The 23405-nt window shown below is 51.7% G+C and overlaps 1 protein-coding gene across 1 annotated transcript in view; it reads left to right on the forward strand.

Annotated features, from left to right (window-relative positions):
• The first annotated feature begins 524 nt into the window (after positions 1-524).
• NPTN (neuroplastin) overlaps positions 525-23405 on the forward strand; it is a 41659-nt gene continuing 18778 nt past the window's right edge. The window contains exons 1-2 of the mRNA XM_053987963.1: positions 525-775; positions 22561-22729. Of these exons, the coding sequence (XP_053843938.1) occupies positions 688-775; positions 22561-22729 (257 nt within the window). The 5' untranslated portion in view covers positions 525-687. The remainder of the gene's footprint in view (positions 776-22560; positions 22730-23405) is intronic.

Here is a 23405-nt window from a genome sequence, read left to right on the forward strand (position 1 = left end):
CTCTGCCATGGTGTCCGTGAGGTGACGATCCCTGAAGAGGGGTTGCGCCACTGACACCCTCAGTGCCCCTGAGGGGACAGATTCTTCAGGTGGGCTCTGCCATGGTGCCTCTGAGGGGCCACATCCCTGACAAGCGGCTACGCCATCCCACTCTCAGTGCTCCTGGAGGGAAGCTGCCTCAGGTGAGCTCCACCATGGTAAATCTGGAGGGACGGTTCCCTCCGGCGGGCTCCGCCATCGAGAGCCTGAAGGGACGGTTCCCTCCGGCGGGCTCCGCCATTGCGCCCAAGGAAAGGCTGCCTCAGGCGGCCTCCGCCATGGCGCCCCTGAGGGCACGGCAGAAAGGGAGAAGGGGCAGCTCCCCGCCGCCTGGGCGCCCCTGTCCCACCGCCAGCCCGGGAGCTGGGCAAGGAGGAGAAGCCCCGGGACAGGGGACGCGGCGGCGCGGCACGGACCGGGCCGAACGGGGCCAACATGGCGGCGAGGGGCGGGCGAGGCGAGCCCTGACACCGCCCCCCCGCCTCGCCCGTCCCCTCCCCGGCGGCGTCGCCCCCCGCCCCCGGCGGATCTCGCGAGAGCGGGCGCTGCGCTGCGGTAGGAGGTCGGCGGAGAAGGACGGACGGAGCCGCCGCCGCTCCCGCCGCCGCCTCAGCCTCCTCGCCTTCCTCCTGCCCCTGCCTCAGGAAGATGCCGCGCTCCGGGCCGCTCCCCGCCGCCTTCTCGCTGTTGCTGGCGACGGCCGCGCTGCTGCCGGGACCCGCCGCGGCGCAGAACGGTGAGGGAGGGCGGCGGCGGCGGGGGGAGCGGGGGGGGCGCGTTGCTATGGCGGCGGGTGCGCTGTGGGCAACCCCGCGGGTGGGGGGCGACCTCGGTTTTGAGGGGAATCCCTGGTGATTTGGGACCCCTCAGGGGAAGGGGGAAGGAGGAGAAAGGGGGAGGGGGACAGGCTCGGCCCCCCCGGCTCCTCCTGAGGCGCCTCGTGCCGCCGGTAAAATGGAACATCTCCTCATCTCCTCCCGCCTACTGAACCTGCATCTGCCGGGCCGCCTTAAATCATTTATAATGCAATAAAGCCCGTAGTTCCTTAGCAACTGGAGAGGTCCTTCTGATAGGAGAGTAAAAGAAGGAATTATGAGGGGAAAAAAAAAAAAAAAAAAAAAGAAACAACCAACCCACCACACCCCAAGCCTTCTCCGTTCCTTGTAGGCTAGCGTGAGCTAAATCCAGCGCGGCTGCCTCCTCCCCGGCGAGTTCGCAGCCAAGTGCATGACAATTAGTGGCAGAGCGGAGCGGGGCCAAGACGCTGCTCCAGCCGAGCCTCCTGCTCCAAGGAAATCCCGCAGCGCCGGGGAAAAAAAATGTCTGTGTGCTCCTGCCAGGCCGGGCCGCGCTGTGTGCTCCTGGAGATGGAGCTGCTCCTGGAGATGGAGCTGCTCCTGGGTGCAGCATCATGGTCAGCGCTGCTCGGGCCTGGAGAGCCGGCAAGGGCAGGGAGCTCGGCTCGCAGGAGGAGCGGCTGGGAAAACCTGCCCAGGAGGAAGGGCTGCCTCTCTCGTTCGCCAATTCCACGCTAGTTTCATCATTTCATCCTCCTTTCTTTCTCCTTCCTTTCTGCTCTGCAGATACTATTCAGTCCTAGAGTTTTCCAGCTGTTGAGGTCCCTGGCTCTCTGCTCCAGGGGAACCCTGGAATCACCGGAGTGTGGAATCTCGCAGCCTGGTTTGGGTTGGGTTGGAAGGGAGCTTAGAGCCCATCCCACCCCACCAGGCAGGGACAGGGACACCTTCCACCAGGCCAGCATTGAGCCTCTCAGGGTGTTTGACAGCGATATCTAGATGGGAAAAATACTGTCCTAAAGATCCCGGGTGAGAGTTTTTCCCTGAGCACGTGCAGATTTTGCAGCGTGAAGCCAGCAGCGAGCCTCGTGTCTCTGCTAACCGGAGTTTGGCATCGGCCCTGGGAGTGAAAACTGGAGGCTCTCTGCAGAGGGAGGCAGTCTGGGAAAACCCTGCTGGAGCTGTGTGGGATTCCGGCATCCGGGAAGGGGGCTGGATGGGGCTGAGTTGTGGATTAAATGTGGTCCTGTGGCACTGCTGAGTTCCCAGAGAAATTCCAGCCTCGGGAGGGAAGGAGTTAAATGGAAATGGGTCGCGTGTTCCGTGCGGGGAAGGTGTCAAGTGCCGGCAGCTGGGATGACAATCCCGAGTGGCTGCGGACAGTGCAAACATTTGTTTGGCAGCAGTTGTGAGTCTGGAGGCCAGCGATAAAGTGAATTTTGGGGAGAGCTGGAAAGGGGCTTTGTCCCCACCAAAGTGATCTTGGCGTGAGGGGAGATTGCAGCCCGCTGCTGTGTCCTGGAGGCTGATTAATTGTTATCTTTAATGAAATGGTGAGGGAGATACTGAGTTTCTGTAATGCTCTGGGAGCTCACACGGGTGAGTGAAAATCTGCTTGGGGAGGGTTGGAGCACCCCGAGCCAGGTGAAAGGTTGAGGTCTTTGTGACTTAAGGTTTATTGCTGCCCCAGTTTTAATGTAAAAAGGCCCTGCTGCAGAGGAGCTGGGCTTTTTTTCAGCAAATAATGGCCCGTGGGGAGCTTCCTGCAACAGAACAATCCCTCTTTGGGTGGAGGACAGGTCCAGCCGTTTCCTGAATTGTGGCTGTTCCTTCAGATCTCCTTTGAAAACGCTTCTCACCTATGGGTGTGTGCTTTGAGGGGCAGGGGAGGATCCCAAAGGGCAGCGATTTGTTATCTTTTATTGATGTGCAACCATCAGAGTGATGAAAGGTGAAAAGTCCAAGTCAGGGTAGTGGAGGAATGGCCATGGACCTGTTGGAGCTCACCTGGAGCAGAAAATCCCCACTGGAATGCTGAGTGTTTGTGGGGAAAAAAAGCTTTTTCCCCACCTCTGACAGGAGATCGCTGTTGAGTTCCCAGTAATTTTTCCAGACTCAATGCAATCCAGAATATTTGGAGTCAGGCTCACCTGTGGATTTAAGCTTGCTAAAACTGAGAGGAGGGTTTTATTTTGAAAGGTTTTACTTTGAAAGCTTTTTATTTTGAGGGTTTTATTTCTCTGGTGGCTTTATTTTGAAAGCTCTCACATAAACACCTTGAGATCTCAGGGAAATGTGGCAGGAATTGAACTTTTCCCGAATATTCTGCTGCGAAAATGCTCAGTTTCTGCTCATGGCTTACATCCAGAGCAGAGTCCTGATGGAACTGGGGGAAGAGATGGGGAATGATGAGGAGGAAGAGCTGGAAAAAGCCAGTCAGGAAGATCTGTGTTTAACCTGCACTTTCTAAGGGCAGCTGTTGGAAAATCACTTTAATGCTTCCAGGCAGGCTCCTGGAGGGGAGGAAAACATGACTTTTCCATCATTGTTTCACCTTTGAAATATCTTTATTTCCAAACAAGCAGCTGGAAAACCAAAGGCTTCAGTGCAGTGATAATTCCACCTCAGAGTGGCTGGGATTTAAAGGTTGTTTTATTGTCTAAAATTGCTGCTGGAGCTGCCCCAGTCTGGGAAGTCTGCAGTGGTTTTTTTAGCACACCAACACAAGAGTTGGAGTGGGAGCAAGCGAGCTAAAGTGCAGAGAATTCTTCACCCTAAAATTGCTTGGGTTGTTCTGAGCTGGGCATGAGGGAAAATAAAACCAAATTAATTCAGATGGTGCTTTTAGTTCATCCTCTGCATGGATGGAGAAGGAACTAGCTGGCTAAAACCAGAATATGGATTTTCTGTTGGCAAAAACCAGCCTAAAAGCGACCAATAAATCAGGAAAATTAGCTAAGCTAATCCTGAATTCTGAAAATGAATTTCTTCTTGAAGGAGCCAGTGAAAAACTTTGCTTTTATCCTTGTTTGTGCCTGCTGAGCCTCACCCATTCCTCTCCACCTGAGCTCTGCTGTGCCTTTTCGTGGTGCCCAGATAAATGTGAACATTTTTGGAGCCTGAGTGTGGGCTGAGCAGCGAGGAGAACGTTCAGAGTTCCCTTCTGCTCCTCCCCACCAGTGCTTCTCTCCCTCCTCCTCCTCCTCCTCCTCCTCCAGGCAGGATCTCCCCTACATCTGCTGCTCTCCCAAGTCCTGCTTTGTCACCCTCAGGGACCCTCTAGATCGTGGATTTTGTTTCATTATTTCATTTTCATTTCAGTTATTGCAGCTCCTGAAATTCACACACGTGCTGCACTTGTCTCCTGTAGTGAGATTTTAATTTTTGGGGTATTTTTCTCGAATCAGGATCTAAATCAGGACAATTCCTGTGGCCACATTCCTCTGAAGTTTGGGTTTGGTTAAAGCAGGAGGGGCAACGAAGCACAGGGAGCCCTCACAGCTTGGCTCTGCCTTACCCTGAGCCCTTTTTTCCATTTGTTAAAAGTTTCCCAGCAGAATTCTTCTTTCTGGAGGCTGGAATTGGGCTGGCTGCTGTGGAATTCCACAGTCTGTTCCTTTGGATGTTTGGGGATGGGCTTTGTGTGTTCAAACTCCTCAAAACAGCAATATTTGGGTATAAATACAGTGACTTTTTCCCCAGTTAATTCCAAAATACAAATGCTGACTTCTGTAAAGCTGGAGGAGGGGGCTGTTAAAACATGACAAAGCTCCATCAAATCCCATATCCAGTCATTCAAACAATGATAATTATCTGTGATTTTATTTTCATGGGAATTTATTCTCACTCCAGGTTAAACATTTGTTTGATGCACGGTGCTGCTTGATTTTTTTTTTTTTTTTGGTGTTGGAGATGTGCACTATTTTTTCTAGAAGAAAAATAGATCAAAATGTCCTGTTCTGGTTTGAATAAACAAGAAAAAATATTTTTTTTTTCTTTAATTCCTATAGTTTTACGTCCCACGTTTTAAAATCCACAGCAGTGACTGGTGTAGCTCCTCACATTTTGGGGGTACTCAGAGGGATCTTCCACTGGTTTGGAAACCTAAAATATAGCTTTATTTATTAAAAAAAAAAAAGCAGTTACAGCATTTGTGTTGACAGAATAGGAAAACAAGAGGAAGGGGGAACATCATCACAACCTGGAAAAAATGCACTGATCCCAAAACTTCAGCTGGAAAAGCACATGGAATTGCAGGAGCTTGGGAGACCTGACAGGGAACATCTTGGGAATGCTGAGGGATGGATTGGAGTGCCCAGGGAAGGCTTTTGGCAGTGCACAGAGCTCCCAGCAGCCTGCAATAATTCCGTGAGGGCGGACAGCAGGAGTTTGCAAAAAACAGATGCTAGGAGCATTTTTAAACCTGAGCGTGCACCAGCTTGGCTCAGCACTCCGGGGGTGATTTTTTTTTTTTTTTTTCCCCATGGATTGTTGGGAAAAGCTTTGTGGTGCTTCAGCAGAGCTGCCTCAGGTTCAGGCTGCAAATGGGGTTTGAATTGCTGTCGTTTGGAGCTGCTTGGGGTGAATTAAATGGTGCTGGAGGGGTTTAAAAGCAGCTCTGAATCAGAGGGCAGCTGCTCTGTCTGTTGGCACAGTGAAATCCCTGCAGGTGATGGGATGTTAGGGAGCTGCTGGATGGTTAAAGGATTAGAAAATCCCTAAAATAAAGGTTGGCAGCTTGGTTTTGGTCGGGTCTGACCGAAAATGATGCCTTGGGAAGGCTGAGCTAGAGCCGAGGCTAGACTGAGCTCAAGAATAAAGCAGGGATTTATTAAAAGGATTTCCTCAATGGAGCCACCGTGGGCAGCACAAGAGCCCAGCCAGGGCTGCACCCAGGTGAACCCAAATGGTCCCAAAATGGAAAATTGGTCATGAGGTATCTCACTTTTATGAGTTCTGCTCCATTTGCATATTGGAGTTAATTGTCTAATTCCAACTTTAGGTTATGAATCCCTTCCTGCTTGTTTTTCTGTCTTCAGTCAATGATTGCAGCTCTCCATGGGATCCCCAGGATCAGGGATTGCAGCTCTCCATGGGATCAGGGCAGGATCAGGGATTGCAGCTCTCCATGGGATCAGGGCAGGATCAGGGATTGCAGCTCTCCATGGGATCAGGGCAGGATCAGGGATTGCAGCTCTCCATGGGATCAGGGCAGGATCAGGGATTGCAGCTCTCCATGGGATCCCCAGGATCAGGGATTGCAGCTCTCCATGGGATCCCCAGGGCAGGATCAGGGATTGCAGCTCTCCATGGGATCCCCAGGATCAGGGATTGCAGCTCTCCATGGGATCCCCAGGGCAGGATCAGGGATTGCAGCTCTCCATGGGATCCCCAGGGCAGGATCAGGGATTGCAGCTCTCCATGGGATCCCCAGGGCAGGATCAGGGATTGCAGCTCTCCATGGGATCAGGGCAGGATCAGGGATTGCAGCTCTCCATGGGATCCCCAGGGCAGGATCAGGGATTGCAGCTCTCCATGGGATCCCCAGGGCAGGATCAGGGATTGCAGCTCTCCATGGGATCCCCAGGGCAGGATCAGGGATTGCAGCTCTCCATGGGATCCCCAGGGCAGGATCAGGGATTGCAGCTCTCCATGGGATCAGGGCAGGATCAGGGATTGCAGCTCTCCATGGGATCCCCAGGGCAGGATCAGGGATTGCAGCTCTCCATGGGATCCCCAGGGCAGGATCAGGGATTGCAGCTCTCCATGGGATCCCAAGGATCAGGAATTGCAGCTCTCCATGGGATCCCCAGGGCAGGATCAGGGATTGCAGCTCTCCATGGGATCAGGGCAGGATCAGGGATTGCAGCTCTCCATGGGATCCCCAGGATCAGGGATTGCAGCTCTCCATGGGATCAGGGCAGGATCAGGGATTGCAGCTCTCCATGGGATCCCAAGGATCAGGGATTGCAGCTCTCCATGGGATCCCCAGGGCAGGATCAGGGATTGCAGCTCTCCATGGGATCCCCAGGGCAGGATCAGGGATTGCAGCTCTCCATGGGATCCCCAGGGCAGGATCAGGGATTGCAGCTCTCCATGGGATCAGGGCAGGATCAGGGATTGCAGCTCTCCATGGGATCAGGGCAGGATCAGGAATGCTGTTTGTGCTCTTGGGGCTGAGAGCTGGATCCTCTGTCCTTGGTCCCCAGCTGGAGCAGGAATTGTTTTGTCTCCCTGCTCTGTGAACAGAGCTCACCATCCCCTAACAGGAACCCCAGACCCACCCACTGAAGCAGCACAGAATGTGAGCATATAAAAGCTGAAGCTGAGGCATCACTCTGTGTCTCCCAGCAGCAGCAGATCCCTGTGTGTTACCCTTCAGTGGATCACTTCAGGGCTCCTCATGTGCAGAGTTCACCTAGAGCAGCCTTCCCAGGGAATTTGATGCTTGCAAGAAGCCGATTCACATTTTCCCAGGATGGTTTGGGTTGGGAGGGACCTTAAAACTCATCCGTGGGCAGGGACACCTTCCTCTAGCCCAGGCTGCTCCAGGCCTGCCCAGCCGGGCCTGGGACACTTCCTTAAATAAACCCCACTTATTGCTGAGGGGATGCATCACACAGCACAAAAGAACAGGCTTGGATTTCTTGGCTTCCCAGCAGGAAAACGCAGCGGAGCAGGCAGGGCCCGGCTTCCCAATTCCCACAAAAACAAGGAAGAGCCATCAGGAGATCCCAGGATCCAGGGACAGCCACAGCTTCACTGGGAACGCCATCCCACAGCCTCACCACCCTCACAGGGGAGAATTTTTCCCCAGTATTTAACCAAAACCTGCCCTTTTTCACTTTTTAGCCATTCCCTGTGTCCTGAACCTCCATCCCTTGTCCCCAGTCCCTCTCCAGCTCTCCTGGAGCCCCTCCAGGCCCTGGCAGGGGCTCTGAGGTTTCCCTGGAGCCTTCTCTTGTCCAGGTGAGCACCCCCAGCTCTCCCAGCCTGGCTCCACCCTTGGAGCATCCAAGGAATAAATGGCATGGAGAAAATATGGATGTAAATATTTATCACTCCAGCCTGCTGGATTGAGCAGAATGAGAATGTTTTTCACTTTGAGCTGAAGATAAGCAGTTTGCACTGACCAGCCAGCTGGGTTTCCACTTCAGGAGCTGGAATCACTTCAGGATTCCAGGGAACAAACTGGAAGTTCATTATTGGAGAGCTCATTTGGATTTGATTTGGCCAGAGGAGCCCTGCAGCTCCCTCCTCTCCTACTGCCACAGAAACTGGGAGCTGAGCACTGCAGGGGATTGGGAAACAAATCTTTGGGAAGTGTTTCCCAAATCCCAGAGCACCCAGACATCTCAGGGTTGTGACTCAGAGCCTGAACCTGCACTTTGGGATCTCCTGATGGCTCTTCCTTGGTTTTATGGGAGTTGGGAAGCCGGGCCCTGCCTGTTCTGCTGCATTTTCCTGCTGGGAAGCCAAGAAATCCAAGTCTGTTTTTTTCTGCTGTGTGATGCATCCCCTCAGCAACAGCTGGGGTTTATTTAAGGTCCAATAAATGTAAAAAAATCCCTTTAGAAAGGTAAAATCCCAGCGTGTCCCAGGCACACTTCAGGGCTGGTACAGAAATTCCACATGCACATGGGATTGGGACTTTGGAGTTGTGCTTGGAGAGCTGTTCTGTGGTGCAACTGTTCTGGGAGAAAAATACAGTCAGGGTGCCACTCTTAGGGCTTCATTTTGCTGTGAGAAATGGGATATTTGGTGCATTTATTCCTTCCAGCCTAGAAACTTAGTTATTTTATATGGCACCCATCCTGTAGTGCTGTAGGATCACAGTCACCTCTGGATTCTCCCTTCCAGTGTCACCTCTGATTCTGTCTTTTTGGAAATATTTCAGTTTCATCCCATCCTGCCAATTCTTTGGGCAGAAGAGTTGGGAGATGCTGTAACCCCTGGGTACTGTGAGAGCTTTTCTGCTCCCTGTCAGGCATGAGGGTTATTCAATATTTTAATTTCTTTTAATAAGATATTTGTGATTAGATCTTTTTTTTTCCCCACTATAATTGGCTTTTTGCTTCCAAAACCAAAGCAGAGTGAGGACAATTCCCACTTCTCCCCAATTTTGAGGTTGCTGAACCTGCTAAGAGGCTGGAATATTGTATTGGTGGTTTCATTGCAGCCTTAATTTGTTGCATTTTTTATCTGACAGGGTTTTCAGCACTTTGCTGAGCAGTTCAGAACCTGCAGCAAAGTGCTGAAAACCCTGTCAAGAAAAAAATGCAACAAATTAAAGCTGTTCTCACCCCAGGCTCTGAGCTGTCTCTTTGGGGTCTCAGGCTCCTAAAGCTCCTATTTTTAGTAGTGATTTGGTGTCCCCAATCTTAAGCCATATGGAGTAAAGGAAAAAAAAAAGAGAAAAAAAAAGCTAAAAAGAGGAAAAAAAAAGCTAAAAAAAAGAAAAAAAAAAAGGTGGGGTTTGGTTTGCAGGAAGGGAATTAGTGGGAGAATGGAGCCAAAACCACAGGAGGGCACTGCCCTGGTGCTCTCCTGCTTTGGGGCCTGACAAAATGGGTTTAGAATTCCTAAAGGATTTCCCAAACACCACCCTGCTGTCATCCTTTTGCCAAGTGAAACATCTCAGAGGTGGGGAGCTGCTAAATCAGGATTTGCTTTGTGGAAACCTGCATTTGCTTGGGTGGCAGTGGAAAAGTGGAAAAAGCACCTTTGGTTCAGGAACAGCCTCAGCAGCAAATTCCTGGGGGCTGGCAGAAAATCCCTCTGTGCTGTGCCATTCCTGTCCCAGTTGGATCAGTTTATCTGTGGGATAAATCTCCAGTGCTTTTGCTGGGCTCTGGTCAGGTATTTTGAGAAAAAAAAAAATCTTTTAAAGCTGCTGTGAAATTGCTGCACAACTGAACGTGGCCTCTGGATGGAGAGCACGAGGGACCCTGTGAGGGGACAGCTTTTCCCACTGGGTGTAAAGCAGAATTCTTGGGGTATAAAGCAGAATTCTTGGATATTAAACAGAACCTTTGATATAAAACACAAGTAGAACCTTTTAACTCGGGTTAGGGGACATGGCTGAAATGAGATTTTCTTTAGGTCACCATTTCTGTTCCTCTCAGACACCACAAAATCCCTGCAGTGTGATTAAACACAATTATTGTTGGTACCATGGTGGTGATACTCATTTTTTTTAAATTTACATTGAGCAAAGGAAGCTTCTCTCAGTTTTTGGGTTTTTTTTCTGCTGCCTCTTTGAAGAGCCCAAATCTGCTTGGCTTTTAATTGAATTTTGCTTTTGTTGGGAAAGCTCTGGGAGCTGCTCTGGGAAGAGCTGTGGGACTCCCCCTCAAGCTCAAAAAAACGCCACAAATTGATTTTTGGATTTTTTTTTTTTGCCCTTCAGCACAGCAGTTGTGTGAGGTGTGGGTGCCCAGCCCAGGGAGGTGATTCCTGCCCGGGATTAGGATGGATTAATCCGTGCTGGAGTGGAATTCCAGCTCAGGAATGGGGTTCTGGATGCAGCAGGGAGGAGCTGCCCTGCACAGGTTATTTCTGGCCCTATAATCCCAGCAGTGTCAGTAGGGCCCTGAGATCAAACCTCCTCAGGGAGAGGGAGGAACTGGGCTCTGCTGGAACCCATCCTCATCCCAGCTCCCAGGGCTTTGGGGAGAAATGGGAAATTGTGTTTCCTGGGGGGCACTTCCCTCATAAGCCATAAAAAAGCCATAAAAAAGCCGAGGCAATTGCACAATTTACCAAACCCCTTGGAAAGCATGGGTGGCAAAGGCATTGCAGGGAAATGTCAGCTTCCAGCAGCCCCTGCCATGCCGTGGAAAATGCAGCTTGGGGCTCTCAGGAAGCTGGGCTGAATCCCTCCCAAGCAGATTTCCTTCCACGGGGCATTTGTCCCTCCTCTCCCACAGGTTTTTCCAGGGATTGAACCACCTCATGCTCAGCAAAGGCAGGAACTGTTCTCTGCTCCTCCCTGGCAGGGAAGAACCCCCAGCCAGCAGGCACTGCTTTAATCCCTTGCTGAAGGGAATACAGGAATGTTTAGTGCTGCAGCTGAGGACTAGACAAGAATCCCTCCAAAGCAGGAAGAGCCAGGGCAGGAGGCTCCTGGGAGCTGCCCAAAAAATCCACGTTAACAACTAAGAAGCCATTCCCTGGAAAGCAGTGGGAAGGGGTTCAGCTGCAGCACAGGAAGCAGAGTCTGAGCAGGCAGCAATTGCTATTTCTCTGCAGCAGCTGAAGATCTCACAAAATTTTAAACAGCATTCCATTTCTGTCTCAAAGCCACTGAAAACACCCCAAAGGTTGGGAATAAAAACGATTTTGTGTCAGATTAGCTCTGTGAAATCCTCAGCCTGGCTCTCTAATGGCGTGGTGCAAGGGTTTTAAATAACCAAAGGTTTCCAGCGCTCCCCCGTTCTCCCCTGACCTTTCCTGATCCAACAAATGTGTTTGACAGGAGACTGATCCCACTTCTCTCCAGCAAAGCTGCTTTTCCCCCTTTTATTCACCCTGCAGGAGCAGGAGCTGCTCCACATCCTCGTGAGGGAGGGAAAGGACATTTTCATGCAGCGACCTTTCACAAGAAATGCCCTTTGCTGAATTGGGGATTATGTAACAGAGGCTGAGGAGAAGCTGCTCAGCCACAAAAATAATTCCTCTGTGAGCACAGGGAATGGCAGCAGCACAGGGGATAACACATTTCCAGCACGTTCTGGAGCCTAAACCAGAGGTTAAACTGCTTGATGTGTGAAATCCTGGCCCTGCTGCTGGACATGGGGTTAGAGATGCTTTAATTATCCCAAGCTGAGGCTGTCCAGAGCGGGAGAGAATTGCAGCTCCTGCTCAGTGCATCCAAAGCAGCAGAATGATGGAATTCCAGGCACAGGGAAGAGGAAAGCAGGAAGAAATGGATTAAAAAGCAGCAGAGATGCCACACTTTGTGCAGTAGATTTCCTCTGCTGTGCACATTGAGCTCCTGGTTAAAAACTGCATTTTTAGGGGTATTTTTTCCCAAGCAATTTCTTGAGATCTTCAGCTGCTGCAGAGAAATAGCAATTGCTGCCTGCTCAGACTCTGCTTCCTGTGCTGCAGCTGAACCCCTTCCCACTGCTTTCCAGGGAATGGCTTCTTAGTTGTTAACGTGGATTTTTTGGGCAGCTCCCAGGAGCCTCCTGCCCTGGCTCTTCCTGCTTTGGAGGGATTCTTGTCTAGTCCTCAGCTGCAGCACTAAACATTCCTGTATTCCCTTCAGCAAGGGATTAAAGCAGTGCCTGCTGGCTGGGGGTTCTTCCCTGCCAGGGAGGAGCAGAGAACAGTTCCTGCCTTTGCTGAGCATGAGGTGGTTCAATCCCTGGAAAAACCTGTGGGAGAGGAGGGACAAATGCCCCGTGGAAGGAAATCTGCTTGGGAGGGATTCAGCCCAGCTTCCTGAGAGCCCCAAGCTGCATTTTCCACGGCATGGCAGGGGCTGCTGGAAGCTGACATTTCCCTGCAATGCCTTTGCCACCCATGCTTTCCGAGGGGTTTGGTAAATTGTGCAATTGCCTCGGCTTTTTTATGGCTTTTTTATGGCTTATGAGGGAAGTGCCCCCCAGGAAATACAATTGGTGTCTCCTGTGAGAGCTCCTCCAGCACTTCTCCACTGATATTCCTTAATATTTCCATTGGAATATGGGATAAAAATGTGCTTTTTGAGGCACTGGGCTTGCTGTGGATCCGGGTTCACAGGTTGGTCAGAGCTGGCCCTGCTCCATCTTTATCCATCTATTATTTATTCCAGAGTCCTGACCCAAGTGTTTCAGGTAAATCAGAGATTTTCCATGCTTCCTGTTAAAGTGAATATTTGATATCAAGTCTGCAGTGAGATAAAAATGATTCTGCACCCAGGATGTCCCAGAAAAACAAACACTTCCATGAACTCCATCCCTTTAAATTCCCAAGGTGCAGAGCCCTGGAATTCTGTAGTTCACACTGAAGGCCTGGGAGCAGCTGGGCTCCACCAGCAGAGCTGGGGAGGGAAGGAGCTGGAAATTGGAGCTGGAGCTGTGGGGGACCCTTGGGGACAGGCAGTGCCCACAGTGACATCCCAGGGGTCTGTCCCAGCTCCCTCCTGGGGCTGGGCTGCTTTATGGAACCAGGGAACTGCCAGGGCTTTGTTCTTCCTGGCCAAAATCTGGGGAAAATCTCCATTCCTGCTCTCCAGAAGGTGACTGCAGCCAGGTGTGACACCGGTCATGGTGCCACAGTTTATAAACCCTGTCCTGGTTGTTATTCCCATGGGATATCCCAGCCTTGTCTCAATTCTCACCTGCACCCTTCAGGTGGGTTGTCACCTGAAATCCCTGGAATTGTGTTCTGAGCCCAGCCAGGAGGGGATTTGGGGGAAGGGAATTCCCTGGAGCTGGGGGAAGCGTGGCTGTCCTCCCAGGGCTGTTCCCATGGGCTGTGCTTGGATGTGTTTCCTCAGGGAATTGGGGCTGCTCAGACCAGGTTTTGCACCATAAAAGTGGCCATAAAATACCAGTTGTGTTTCGAAAGTGTGAAGGGAAGCATTCCTGTTTTTATTTCAGGGAAACATGGATAAAAACATAAGGTAGGGGGTTGTGGGAGGGTTTCAGGCTGATCTGAGGGGCTTGTGAGGCCAGAGGACCTTCCACAATCCTTTCCAAAATCCTGATTTATCCCCAGGAACTGATCCCTGTCTCCTTTTCCCTGTTCAGGAATTCTTTCCTGCCTAAATTCCTGATTTATGGAACTGATCGGTGTTCAGGAATCCTTTCCAGCCTGAATTCCTGATTTATCCCCAGGAACTGATCCCTGTGTCCTGTCCCTGAACATCAGAGTGTTTCACCTCTTCCAGCTGTCACTTTTTGTGTATTTAACTAATTTCCAAGATTTTCAGCGGATGAGAGCACTGGCAAGGAACAAAACATTAATCAGGGTGTTTTTTCCAGCAGCACTCTGCCAAAGTGAGATTCCCCACCCTCAGAACTCTTTGGTGTTTAATTAAGAAAATGAGTTAATTAGCCAGGGCACCTTATTAACACAGCCCAGCTGACGGGGGGCAGCTCCTGCCTGGCATTTTCTGGGATATTCCCATCAAATTGTCAATGTGGGAATAAAGCAACAAGAATCAGCTCATGTGAGGGCACAGCAGAGCTGAGCACTTCTTGGTGGGCCTTGCATTTTCCACCTGCACTTTTGTTCGTTTATTTGAAGAATTTAAAAGATCAGGCTGCATAATTGAGGGAAATAAAACCTCCAGAACTCTCCTAAAGGCCTGAGAGCAGTGAAATACAAAATTTTGATGTGCGGAGAGGTTTTCCAGGTGGGTTTTTGCTGTTAAGACAGCCAAGCTTGAAATGATTCAGTCCCACAGAGTTACACTTTGTTTATTGTGGCTCCAGACTGAAAATCAGGTTTATTTTTGCACTTTAGCCTTATAGACTGTCAGTTCTGAGCTTTGAGCTGTGCTTTGTGCTTTCATTTAAGTGGGATTTAATTGATTTAATTCAACTTGAGCAGCAGCCTCAGGATGGGTGGGAGCATTATCCTGCTTTTTGGGGGTTCCTTGATTACATTGTGTTGGTTGGGATTGAAAACTTCCTTGGAAATTCTTTTATCATTTTAGTCCTAATTTGTCCATTCTTTGTGTGTGTTAAACCTAGTTTTTGCTGTCTTTGAACCTGGCTTAACATCTTTCCTCAACTTGGCTTTTAAGGCAAAGCACTTTTGTTTTTTAAACTCCTTTTTTACACCAGACTTAACTTCGAAGATGAAAATTCTCCCTGCTCTGCTCCTCCAGGGCCATTCTCCTTAATTCTTTTGCACCTTGATGAAATTTGAGTTCCAGAAGGATATTTTAATTATTAAACAATAATTTCTGCAGTTCAGGGATGACTGCCTTGTGTATTCTTACCCTGGCAGATTTTGCAATAATTCCTGAGCTCTGAAAATCCTCTTTTTTCTCAGTGGGGATTTAATTTTCTTTCCCCAATACACTTTTAAAGGCAGAGTTTGGAAATGTGAGGAGCCCCTGGAATTCCAGTGGAATTCTGTGTGCAAACTGAAATGTTCCCCTGGTTTTAGGGTATTAATTGCTCCTTGTATGCATCCACACCATTGGGGGATGAGATCAAATCCTGAATAAATAAATCACTTCCAGAAGGGGGTTTAGGTTAGTCCCAAACCTCTGGGGTTTAAACAGAGCAGAGTCCCAAACCTCTGGGGTTTAAACAGAGCAGAGTCCCAAATCTTTGGGGTTAAACAGAGCAGAGTCCCAAATCTTTGGGTTTAAACCGAGCAGAGTCCCAAATCTTTGGGGTTAAACCGAGCACAGTCCCAAATCTCTGGGGTTAAACAGGGCACAATCCCAAATCTTTGGGGTTTAAAATGAGTAGTCCCAAATCTTTGGGTTTAAACATGGCACAGTCCTAGATCTCTGGGGTTAAACTGAGCAGAGTCCCAAATCTTTGGGGTTAAACAGAGCAGAGTGCCAAATCTTTAGGTTTAAACCAAGAACAGTCCTAAATCTTTGGGGTTAAACCGAGCACAGTCCCAGATCTTTGGGGTTAAACCGAGCACAGTCCCAGATCTTTGGGGTTAAACCGAGCACAGTCCCAGATCTTTGGGGTTAAACCGAGCACAGTCCCAGATCTTTGGGGTTAAACTGAGCACAGTCCCAGATCTTTGGGGTTAAACCAAGCACAGTCCCAGATCTTTGGGGTTAAACTGAGCACAGTCCCAGATCTTTGGGGTTAAACTGAGCACAGTCCCAGATCTTTGGGGTTAAACCAAGCACAGTCCCAGATCTTTGGGGTTAAACCGAGCACAGTCCCAGATCTTTGGGGTTAAACTGAGCGCAGTCCCTTGCGGCAGTCCTGCGCTTGTGTTTCTGTCTGGGTTTGGGATTTTGTGGTGCTGCTCTCTCTGGAGCAGGAGCAGAGCTGTGGGACAGGCCCAAGAAAGGCAAGGCCGGGCTCTGGCAGCTCCTGCGTCACCGGGACCTGCCCAGTGTCACCCGCTCCGTGCTGGGACAGCCCTGGAATCCACTGGCAGGGCCCAAAGGCAGCAGCACTTCCCTTCCCAGTTGCCCTGTGCTGCAGCCTTGGGAATAATTCACCTTTTTCCCCCCTTTTTTGTTTTTTTTTTACGCATTCCTGCTTGGTGCTGGCCGATTGCAGCTCCTGGCTGGGTGTCAGCGTGGGCAGTGGCCCTCTGGAGCATCACCTTGCTCACTGCTGCTGTTTGAGAGTGGCTGGAAATGCAAAATATTAACCCAGAACTGTCCCTGGTAATTGAAATATTTGTTAATTTATGTATGGAGACTGTTTGGCATCCCAGGGAGCGCTGGTCATTGGGGTCAGTGCTGGTCTTTGGGGTCAGTGCTGGTCATTTAGGGTTAGGGAGCGCTGGTCTTTGGGGTCACTGCTGGTCATTTAGGGTTAGGGAGCGCTGGTCATTGGGGTCAGTGCTGGTCATGGGGGTTGTGGCTATTCATGATTGGGGTCTGTGGCTGTTGGTCATTAAAGGCTGTGGCCATTAGGGGGCTGTGGCTGCCGGTCACTGCGGGCCTGTGGCCGTTGGCCATTAGGGGGCTGTGGTCACTGGGGGCTTTGCCTGTGGCCATTTGTCACTGGGGGCTGTGGCCGTTAGGGGGCTGTGGCCATTAGGGGGCTGTTTAATGAGTGCTCCAAGCCCACATTTCCATTTCCAAACCTCATTGATTTGCCTCTCATCCTAAAATAAGCCAGGAATGTGAGGACAGGGATGGCACAATCCGAGGACAGGGATGACAGGCTCCTGGTGAGTTTTCCTGGTGTGACACTGTCCCTCCCCACGCTGCTGATGTCCCCTGCCCCAGCACAGCACCAGGACGGGTTTTGCTGCATAATCTGTCTGGCCAGCTGTGTCCTAATCCTGCAGTTTTAGGAGGGGCCTGGGGGAGGGCCCTGGTGTTGAGGCACTGCTATTCTCCTAAATATCTTTGGAAATAGGATTGAAGGACAATTTAATGTGTGTGTGTGTGCTCCCAGCAGGGCTCTGAGGCGGGTAAGTACGGAGGATTTAGGATATCCAGAATCTCCTATACTGTGGCCTGAGCACGGGTGTCAGCCCTCTCCACAACGCGGGGACTGCTGAGGGTCCTTTGTGGGTTCCTAACAAAACACCCTTTTGGTTGTGAGCGTTCATTCCGCTGAAATTCCCTTTCCCAGAGCTGGGCTGATCAGGAAAATGGGTCACTTGTATCCTGGGGGATTCCATGCCCTGGAGTCCTGAATAGATGGGAGAGGAGGTCAGAGCAGAGCTCACAACTGGCACAGGTTTGGGATTTTACCCCTGGTGCCCTGGGGGTGGGTCAGGTAAAGAGACCTCCTCAGGGAGCAGATCCCTGACCAGGGACACTTAACCCTGGCACACCTGAGCTTCCCAGGGCTGGCAAAGGTCTGGAAATCCCGTGGGGAGGGTGCCAGGGGCAGCTGCCAGGCAAGGGAGGAGCAGCAGGGATACCGGGAATTCCTGCCCTGCAGCCCTGGCCACTGCCAGTACCATGGGTGTCCTCAAGCTGTGTCACTGCCAGTGCCATGGATGTTCCCAAGCTGTGTCACTGCCAGTACTATGGGTGTCCCCAAGCCACCATGGGTGTCCCCAAGCTGTGTCACTGCTGGTGCCATGGGTGTCCCCAAGCTGTGTCACTGCCAGTGCCGTGGGTGTCCCCCCAGCCGTGTCACTGCTGGTGCCATGGGTGTGTCACTGCCAGTGCCGTGGGTGTCCCCAAGCCGTGTCACTGTGTCACTGCCAATGCCCTGGGTGTGTCACTGCCGGTGCTCTGGGTGTCCCCCAGCCGTGTCACTGCCGATGCCATGTCTCTAACTGTGTTTTCTGCCCCGCTGCTGTGTTGTGTGTGAGCTCTGTTGTTTTCTGCCGCTCTGTCACTGCGTTTCTGCTGCCCCTCCCTGCAGCCGGGTTTGTCAAGTCGCCCATGTCAGAAACTAAGCTCACGGGGGACGCCTTTGAACTGTACTGTGATGTGGTTGGGAACCCCACTCCAGAGATCCAGTGGTGGTATGCGGAAGTCAACCGGGCTGAGGCTTTCAAACAGCTGTGGGATGGCGCTCGGAAGCGCCGTGTCACCATTAACACTGCCTACGGGGCCAATGGGGTGAGTGTGCTGAGAGTAACCCGCCTTACCTTGGAAGACTCTGGGACTTACGAGTGCAGGGCCAGCAACGATCCCAGGAGGAATGACTTGAGGCAAAATCCCTCCATTACGTGGATTCGAGCCCAGGCTACTATAAGCGTCCTGCAGAGTGAGTCCGGCCCCCAGTAGTGGCACTGTAGTGTCTAGAGGCAGTCTGGTGACCCCGCCCCCGTGTCCCCACCCTCTGCCACCCTGTCCTGTCCTCCCGACCGCGGGCTGCTCCTCCTCGCCTGTAGTGCTGACCCTGTGTGCCACCCGTGTCTCTTCTCCTTAGGACAAAGCACTCGGGAAAACCTCGGGATGTGTGGTAGCGCTTCCGTGTGAAACCAGCCCGCTGTCGGATTTGTGTTTGTTCCCTCCTCCCTTTAGTTTTGTAGGAGGTTTCCAGCCTCCCTGGCTTCTCCACCAGTGCCTTTCTCTTTGATTTCCATGTTCTTCCCATCTCTAACCATTTTATTTTGATTTCTTCTGTTCTCTTGGAATTTCTGGGAATGCCTCCTCACCTGGTTTTGGTTACATATCTGCTTCTGGATAAATCCTTCCCTTTCAGTTCCACGTGACCTTTCATGTTTGGAATTTTCCATGAAGTTGTGGTGTTTCTTTTCCTTCCTGGCCAGCAGCATGTTCCTAAGGAGTTCTCTGATGCAGCAGCACTGAGGAGATGCAGCCATTCCTAATCCAGCCTGTGGGAGCAGGGGGGAACGTCCTGCCTAGTGCTGAGCCCAAACTTGAGCTCAGTGACTCCATCCAGGGTGCAGCTCCTGGCAGCAGCAGAGCTCTGACAGCAGCGGTTGTGCTTGGCCCAGAATTGCTTTTTGTTCTTGCTTGTGGCAAGGCTTTCCTGCCTTCACTCTGCTTTTCAGCCCAGGTGGATTTGGGAGTTCATACAGTTAGATTCCATAGAGAATAATATTGGGCCAGATGTAAAACTTGCATTTGCCTAAGGAAATGGCTGCTGAGTTACAGGTGGAATTAAATCTGCAGTGTGCAGGTACAGGAGAACTTGTTTTGGGTGGTTTCTCAGTGCCCTCAGCTGACAGAAGAGCAGAGCAAAAGTCTGGTCTTGCTCCTGTGCTCTGTGCACAAACAACCCTTTAATGCCCTACTGAGTACAAAACTCTGTATCTTGATTTTTTTATTTGGGTACTTTCAAAAATCCCCCCCAAAGCTGTCCCCGAAGCCTGGTGCTGCCGTGGGCACTGCTGGATCAGAGACCTTCCCTCTGGAAATGGAAACAGCCTTGGTGCACGTGGAGAAATGGCTGGTGACCCCGGTGCTGTGGAGTGACCGCGGTTACACCGGGGCCCTGAGCTGGAGCTGCTCAGCTCAGCCCACCCCTCGGCCCTCCCGTGTCCTTTGGGCTCCCAAAGGACTGGAATGCTTGCATGGCCTCCAGCAGCAGCTCTGCCATCCTGGGAACGCTGCTGCAAACGTGTCTGCTAGGGAGTGCTGTGTGCTGGAGAGAGCCCCGTGCCCTGCAGAGCCTGCCCTGGGACAGTCCAGGAGCTCCAGAGCGGCTCTGGGGGACACAATCCTGCTGCTGTGCAGAGCCAGCCTTTGGCAGCACAGATGTGTCCCTGTGGACAGGGCGTTCCCTCCCTCAGGCCCCTGGCACGGAGCTGCTGCAGGCAGGAGCTGCTGCAGGCACTGCAGTTCAGCCTCTCCTCCCCTCCCAGTTTGTTCCAGCTGCTGCTGCTGAGTGGGAGCTGCCTCCTGAGTGCCTTGTGTGGGATCTCGCTGCTCTGGGGCTCTGCTGTGCAGGGAAATATGGAACAAACCCCTGAGTGCCTTCCTGTGTGTGCTGGGACAGCCGAGCTGCTCCTGCTGGGAGAAGGAGCCCGTGGACATCAGCACCTGCCTGAGCCTGCTGGAGGCAGAGGAAAGCGGGGACGAGGTTCCCAAGGTGTCCCTGGAAGTGGAGCCCCTTCCCTGAGCCTGCCCAGATGGCCTCAGCTGCTCCATTCCATTTGTCTGGGAAATGGGAATTGTGTGGCTCAATGGAGTTTCCAGCTGCTGCCCTGCTGTGACACCAAAGCCCCACAGAGCACAGGCTCCGTCCTGGCCTCTGCAGAGATCAACTTGCTTCTGAAAATCTGGCACCCAGGAACCACCGTCTGCCTTCCACCTCATTCCGGATTTGGAACCAGAATTTCACTTGCTGGGGTTTTTTTTTAGTTGCTTTGCTTGGGTTTTAACTGTAAAAGCTGAGCTTACATAAAATGGGCACTTCAAGTGATCTGTAAAAGGTGATTTTCTAGGTGAGCATCCCCCTTTGGCTGCTGCTGTCCCAGTGTTCCAGTTGCAGTTTGTCTCCTGCAATTAAATGAGGAGACTGATCCATCCATTTGCTTTCTAAATAACCAAATCAAAGTAACATAAATGCAGGTGAAGCTGGAAATGAGACTTACAGCTGCCTTCAGTTCTGCTAAACTAAAACTGAAAAGGTTGCAGGTCAGTCACGGAGTTACTATTTCAGACACGCTCCAGAAATATTCCCAGAGCTCTGTCAGTGTTTTTGTGGGAATGCAGATGAGCTCTTTGGGGGTGGAAAAGCACACAGGGCAGGCCAGGAATGGTGCACGATACGGGAATAACACAACAATTTAGGGCCCAAACAAACCTTGAAAGGATAAAATGCCCAGGGTGAGAGAAAGGAGGCAGAAAGAGAGTGAAAAATGTGGTAATACAAACAGCAACTGCAGTGTTGCTGCAGTTAAAGAATGATTTAAAGAGCTGGATTTCCAAGAAGGAGATCCAGGACTGGAATGCTGCAGGTTATCAGAGGATGGGTATTTTTCCTCCCTGGGCAGTAATCTAAGGATGTGCCATGGCATACAGGGATGTTCCTTCCCTGTGTGGAAAGCTGGGATGGTTCTGACACACAAGTGGGATTTTCTATTCTCTCGTTGTGTTTCATAACCTGCATTCCAGAGGCTCCATGGATCATAATTTATATCCCAAACTGTTGCCACAGGGCACAACAGTTTGCAGAATCCAAACTGCTTGCATGACTTGCAGAAATCAGGGAGATGTCTGCTGCTTCCTCAGCCCCCTGCATCCAGAGGGGAATCTGGAATCAGTCGGGAATTCATCCCAGGCAGGGCACACAGCAGCATTTCCACACAGAGCCTCTGGGGTGGCCTGCAGGCCAAGCTGATACTAAAACCATTTTTTTTTTGGGAAGACTAACAGCAGAAATTGTGAAATTCTTAAGGTGCCATCCTGTGTGAGGTGGTTTTTCACAGAATGCTTCAGACCCGAGGTGAGGCACAGGCCCTGCAGCAGAAAGGTCTTTTTGCCAAGTTTGAGAAGCAGATTCTGTGACAGAGAATCAGCCAGCTGTGTGTGCTGGAGAGCAGCAGCAGCTGAAGGCAGCGTGGTTCTCAAGTAGCAGGACAGTGCCCTCATTGATTTTAGCACTTCTGAAAGGCTTTGCCCTAAAGAATGGGAATTTGGTGATGCCAGGTGAGGCTGTGGAGTGGAACAGCCCCAAAGCAGCCAGCAAAGAGCAGAACTCCTGGGCTCTGCTCATGCACTGGGGCTGGTTTTGTTCTTTATGTTTGTGCTCCAGGTTGCTTCAGGCACAAACCAGTTGCAGCTGTGATTTTAGCCTGCTGTGTACCCTTACATTTCCCTGTCAGGGTTTGGGTGCTGCTCTCCCTCAGCCTCCTGCCTTCCCCAGTTCCACACACCAGGGAAGTTGTGCCGTGTGGAATCTCCTGGGTGCACCTGGGCCCACAGCAGCCTTTGGCCGGGGCAAATCCAGAATATTACTGAGAAGCCTAAATTTGAGCGCTGTTTATATAAAAAATGGGTTTGTTTGAAACCTCAAGGAGAAGAATTCACAGAATGACCAGGATGGAAGAGACCTTCAAGATCATCGAGTCCAACCCAGCCCCAACACCCCAACTGAACCCTGGCACCCAGTGCCACATCCAGGCTTTGTTAAACACCTCCAGGGATGGGGACTGCACCACCTCCAGAACTTTATCACTCTTTCTGTAAATAACTTTTTCCTAATATCCAGCCTGTATTTCCCTTGGGGCAGTTGAGGCTGTGTCCTCTGGTTCTGTCAGTTCTTGGAGAAAGAGCCCAGCCCCACCTGGCCACAACCACCTTTCAGAGAGCTGTAGAGTGATAAGGTCAAAGAGCGATAAGAACCAAGTGCCAGCCAGCAAGAAGCTTCTGGAGGAGTAACTGAGGCCTCCCGTGCAGCCCCAGGAGTTTGTTCGGGGAGCACAGAGTGTGTCAGGAGTGCTGGTGTTACCTACCTGATGTGTGGGGATTCCCAAGAAACCATTAACCCCTTCTGTCTCTCCCCAGGAGCGCGGCCCCGGGGCGCCGCCGCGCCAGCTCCGAGCTCTTTGGTTTGGTTGTGCTTCCTCCGTGTGTCCCGCAGTGCCATCCCCCGTGTGGTGCCCTCCCCTCCCACCCCCTGTGCCACGTAGAGTAGCTGGCACTGTCCCCAGGGGCCGGGTGCTGAGGGCTGTCCCTGCCTTGCAGAGCCGCGGATCAACGCCAGCGAGGACGTGGTGCTGCACGTGGCCGGCGTGGCCGTCACGCTGCAGTGCAACCTGACCAGCAGCCCCAGCCCCCTGGCCGCCAGCTACTGGGTGAAGAACGGCGAGGAGATCCCGGGCACCAGGAAAGCCTCCAACACCACCGAGTACAGGTGGGTGCTGGGCTCAGCCAGGGCAGCAGGGCACACTCGCTGTTCCACAGTGGTAGCTTGAGTCAAACTCTGTCAGTTCTGAGCTCTTCTCCAGGGTTCATGGATGGGTGTGTTGCTGCCCATTGTCCTGGAGCCCAAAATCCCAGCTGGAATGAGAAATGGGAATGGGCAGGGATGGTGTTCGTGCCCTGGGGAGGGCAGGGATGGTGTTCCTGAGGTGTGGGTAGGCTGGGCTCAGCCAGGGGACAAGGGCACACCCGCTGTTCCTTCCCACAGCGGTGGCTCTGTAAAACTCTGTCAGTTCTGAGCTCTTCTCCAGGGTTCATGGGTGGGTCTGTTGCTGCCCATTGTCCTGGAGCCCAAAATCCCAGCTGGAATGAGAAATGGGAATGGTCAGGGGTGGTGTTCCTGAGGTGTGGGTGCCTGGGCTCAGCCAGGGGACAAGGGCACACCTGGTGTTCCCACAATGAGCTCCAGGGTGGATGAGTAAAACTGTAAATTCAGAGTTCTTCTCCAGGGTTCAAGCACACAGCATGGGTTTGGTTTCCTTGGAGCGTGTGGGGTTTATCCTGCCCATCTCCTTAATGATGGGTCTGTTGCTGCACATCCTGCTGGAACCCAAAATCCCAGCTGGAATGAGAAATGGGAACGGGCAGGGATGGTGTTCTGAGATGTT

This window comes from Vidua macroura, chromosome 12, assembly GCF_024509145.1.
Source record: "Vidua macroura isolate BioBank_ID:100142 chromosome 12, ASM2450914v1, whole genome shotgun sequence".
NCBI classification, from domain to species: domain Eukaryota; kingdom Metazoa; phylum Chordata; class Aves; order Passeriformes; family Viduidae; genus Vidua; species Vidua macroura.